At 37.3% G+C, this 5101-nt stretch overlaps 1 protein-coding gene across 1 annotated transcript in view; it reads right to left on the minus strand.

Moving 5' to 3' along the window:
* The window catches only part of LRRC69 (leucine rich repeat containing 69), a 39738-nt gene that overhangs the window by 8704 nt on the left and 25933 nt on the right, over positions 1–5101 (minus strand). Inside the window, exons 6-7 of the mRNA XM_015406054.1 lie at positions 3160–3261; positions 125–304 (exon numbers count right to left, since the gene is read on the minus strand). Of these exons, the coding sequence (XP_015261540.1) occupies positions 125–304; positions 3160–3261 (282 nt within the window). The remainder of the gene's footprint in view (positions 1–124; positions 305–3159; positions 3262–5101) is intronic.

Here is a 5101-nt window from a genome sequence, read left to right on the forward strand (position 1 = left end):
GAGGAGAGGAGAGGAGAGGAGAGGAGAGGAGAGGAGAGGAGAGGAGAGGGAAAGAAACAACAATACATAGAGGGAGTTTCAAGGGCAAAATGAGATGCCTCCTGTGGATCCCTCACTTTTTTACCTGTTTTACATCTACAAACTGTACGCATTCTAGCCACATATTCAGAAAACCATATCCACACTGGGCACATTCTCGTTGCTGAGAAAGTATTTCCTTTGCTTCTGTGTTCTGCTTCATTGCTCTGCGTAAAGAAAGGTTGCTGCTTTTCAGTTGAGCGAGAATAAATCTTGCTGTTATTTCCTGTTTTATTGGAAGGAAAACCAGAATATCCTGTATTACTGAAAATATAACAAATTCAAAATTAATACTTACTCCAATACTGAATATCCTTTTATACAGCAACTACCAGTTAAACAATTACAATCAAGCCATGTATTAAGCATGCTGCCACATCTATGAGTTGTGAAATCCAAAGAAAATTTGGCTACAGCTAGATAATAAGAAAATTGCTAAAAAGAATTCATACAGTAATCCAAAAAGAGGCAGAATTCTTATTAGAGTTCAGGGAGGTTTCCTGAGACTTAAATTCTTTGTGTAGGCAGTGATTGTGATCTCAGCCACCTACCCAGTGTGAGTACCTGCAAAAAAAAATACATGTGCACGATCATCACCAGGCCCATAGCCAGCCGGGATCACCAAGGGCAGGTGCTCTTAAATGCTGAGACAGCCTTGTGGCTGTAGACGACCCAGGAGGCACGCAGCTGGCTGGCCCGGCTGTCAGAAGGGAGCTGCGCATGTGTGCACTACAGCATCAACCTGGCTCCACAAGCCCCTGGTTCCACAGCACCAGCAGGGAAGCCAAAGCCAGCAGCCAGAGCACAGCCATGGAGCCCAGCCTGGCCAGAACTACTTATTGCATTCTCCTGCTGCTGCTGGGCTTAGGCTGCCACTGTCTTAATCCATTACTCTGGAACTGGTGGCTGAGCAGCCCCGCGGCTCTCCCAATCAGGACTGCCTTCACGCATGGTGGCCGCGGCTGGCCAGGGCAATCACTGAGAGCAAGCTGACCCAACTGAAAGGATCCGGCACCCAGAGAGCCGTTCTCTGGATGGATGCCCCGATATCAGCTGTGGGACCAGTGTCTGCACCGAAACAGGCCCGTAGCCATTGGTGGAGCGCTGAGGGACCGGCCAGGTGCACTCCTCTCCTTCCCCCCACTCCCTCTCCCTCCCCTGCTCCATTAATTTAATTTACTTTAAATTAGTTTGAAATTAACATCATTTAAATTTAATTTAATTATTAAATGATTTTTATTAAATGCATCTGATAGGACTTACGACTTAGACAATTACACATATTTAACATTGTGAACTGTGCAGTGTGCAATGAACAAAACAAAGAATTCACCACCACGCTGGTGACAAAAAAAAAATTAAAAACCAAACAACCAATCACAAATGGACGTTTTAAATAAGCACGGCAGGAAGAAAATGGAACCAATCAATATAGAGAAGGTACTGTTATGCACCAGAAATTTATCACTAGTGCAGATGCAAAAACAGTCAATAACAGGTTCTATTTTTTTTTTTAGTGCAGTAACACTAGAGCGCATGCACAACCAAAAGAAAAGATGTAGGGGAAAGATGGAGCTGTGACGCCTCCAACCACGACACTGGTGACGCAAGCTGTTCCATCAGAAAATCCACACTAATTTTCCATGTGCAAATGCAATGTGCAATGGAAATGACTCCAAAGGGGAAGAGGAGATGCACAACAAATCCCTGAAGTCGAATCAGAAAGTTATGGATTAAAGGCACAGAAAATCAAAAATAAGCAGAATATGTGTAGAAGGCCACAGTTTCATATTTTTTTTGCTTATACAATATATATGAACTCTATCAAATAGACTACTCTTTTCTACTCAGAGGCAACTAAACTATAATTTGTATATTATGAAACGACATGATTAAATCAATTTTTACAATAGATATTTTTAACTAGCCTAGTTAATCCTTTGCTTTTATAATCTGAGCACAAAACACACTCTTATCTCAATTTAGTGTTCAAATTGGTAGCCCTTTTTGGTAAAAAAAACTTCGTTTAACAAAAACCACACATTGTTAACCGCTAGGTTTTTCCAGAATAAATACTTATTTTGTAATTGTGGATACTACTCTCAGCTCTTTTCTGAAAGATATATGCAGGCCCTGCCCTAAAGAGATTATTTGGTAGAATTTGGAAATATTATGTTCTGTTTTTGTTTTAAAAATTAGATACTGGTGTGAGGGTTTAGAAAAATAAATCAGCGTTTAATGTATTACTTACTACAAGATCATTACTACAAAAAAGAATTAAAACACTAGACACATGGGGATTCAAGACTGCTCCTAACAAAAGCAGGAACTTTTTAATAGTAAAAGACAGAAGCCACATAATACAGTGTAATCTGGTACTGGAAACAGGTGACATATGCTTACCAGTTCTGTCTGCATGTGGTAATACAAATTTATTTTAAAGGTATATAAGGCATTTTTAATGCTATCTATGTGGGAATAAAAATATCATTTCAATACTCTGAATAGTAAATAAATAGTTTACCAGTATCTGTAGGGAGGATGAGCCCAATTTCATCAGCTCTCAGAAGCTAAGCAGGGTCAGTTCTTGGGAGACCACCACAGAAGACTCTGCAGAGGAAGGCCATGGCCAACCACCTCTGCTTCTCACTTGCCTTGAAAGACCTTCGCTGGGGTCACCATAAATTGGCTGTGACTTGATGGCACTTTACTTACAAGCCCAGAAAGGATTTGGAAATAGTTTAAGGGATAGGAAAAGAGTTTGCCTGGTAGGTATAATTTGAAAAAGAATCCTGTCCCACCCCCCAAGACTTTAAAATTTCTGCATCTTAGGAGTCACAGGTGGTGAAACACCAAAGGGTGCATGTTTTTTTCAAATAATACAAGTATTTTTTAAAAAAAAAATGTATACCCATCCATCAGAGTAGTAGTAATTTTCATCAGCTGTTTAGAATAAATTTGATTGACATTGCTTTAAATTATTTTGGAATTTGAAAATAAAGCCATTTGAAAATAAAGTCATTTGAAAACTGCAGGCAAAAAAACCCTAACACCACCAGTATAATTTCTCTAATTAGTAACCTTAAGAGTTAAAACGTCCTCTTCTTGTATGGCACAAACTGGATGCTTCCGAAGCAATGGATTACCTTCACAGTAAAGTTCCACCAGCTCAAGATCCTGCATCTGTATAAACGACACAAGCAAGATTTTAATATAAGAGAACAAAAATCAAATTTTCAATGCAATGTTTGCATAATGCCATTCTAAATATTTACCATTTTATTTAATTAAGATCAGAAGTGGAGAAAAGGGAGGGGAACAAAGGAAGATGAGACAAATACCCTGATATATATTTTTGGATGACTCACACAAAACTGATATTCAATGATAATACAAGCAGAATAAAGTTCCAGTAATGTACCAGGTTGTGTAAAGGAGTACAGAATTCTTGCAGGGAATGTGCATTTTAAGAGGCATTATGCATGACCCACAAATTCCTTCACACTGGTAATTGTCCTAACATTAACCCTTGCTATCAGATTAAGGTAGAAATCTTTTGCATACTTTCATTGGAAGGAAACCCCACGGAAATCAGTAACTTAATTCCAGTTTAGCATGGCTAGGATTAGGGCTGTACATCTTTCTTTTTTAAATTGAATTTATTTGTAGGTTTTTATGTTACAAAAGCAAAAACAAAAATACAGTACATAACTAATTTTTTGGAGTTTATGTTAAACATTCTTTCCAAACCATTTGTTAACTCTATACCATCTTTTTTGAAAAGCTTTTCCATCTTTTCCTAAAAGTATCATATTCAATTTATCCATTTCTGCACGTTCAGATATTTTAGTAACCAACTCTTCTCTAGTGGGTAATTTCTCTGCCTTCCAACATTTAGCAACAAGAATTCTGGCTGCAGTAAGGATATATGACAAAATACATGGATCATCACGCCCAAACCCTTCTGGTATTATATTTAGCAAATAAATTTCAGGTAACAGATGTAAATCTATATCCATAATCTCTAATATTAGCTGTTCAATATCTTTCCAAAATTTATAAATTTTCTCACACCGCCACCACATGTGGAAGAATGTATCTATGTTATTTTTGCACCTCCAAAAGTTTCTTGATACCTCCTTGTAACATTTGGTCATTCTATCTGGTGACCAGTGCCACCTATAAAACATTTTAAATATATTTTCTTTATACAACGTTGATCTTAGTAATTTAACTGCTTTCCAGATTTTTGACCAGTCTTCTATGTTCAGGCTATATCCTATATCCTGCATCCATACAACCATTGAAGATTTAACTATTTCATCTTACATTACATAATGTAGTAAAAATTATACAACTTTTGAATCAGCTTATCGGAGGTTGATAGCCATATTTTATCTAAATCTGTTTTTGAACTATAAAAACTCATTCTTTTGTCTTTAGTAAATCTTGATTGCAGTTGTGAAATCTCCCACCATGTAAGGTTTATATTCATTGCTCATAGTGCCTCAATCGATTTTAACTCATTGTTCTCATTCAATAACATTTCATAGGTTGCCCTTTTATTTTCAGACATCAAAGTTGGTTTTACAAAGGCCTCGAGAGGTGAGACCCAGATAGGTATTTTAGGATAAAACCTTTCTTTTATTTTCCTCCAGATCTTTATTAATGCCCCTCTGATTGCATGATTATGAAAATTTGAATGGATTTTATCTTTGTCATACCATATATAGGCATGCCAGCCCATATACAGATCATGACCCTCTAGTTGTAGGAATCTTTTATCTTCCAACATTAACCAATCCGTAATCCATCCCAAAGCTGATGCCTGATAATATAGAGACCGATTTGGTAGGCCAAGACCACCTCTGTCTTTTCTGTCTTGAAGAAGCTTCCATTTAATATGAGATTTTCTGGATTGCCAAATAAATTTTCGTACTATCTTATCCAAATCTATTATTTTTCAAGATTGGTATGCTCTGTGCCAGAAATAGAAAACGTGGGAGAATATTCATTTTAATAG

This window comes from Gekko japonicus, unplaced genomic scaffold (genome assembly GCF_001447785.1).
Source record: "Gekko japonicus isolate JY-2015 unplaced genomic scaffold, Gekko_japonicus_V1.1 scaffold531, whole genome shotgun sequence".
NCBI classification, from domain to species: domain Eukaryota; kingdom Metazoa; phylum Chordata; class Lepidosauria; order Squamata; family Gekkonidae; genus Gekko; species Gekko japonicus.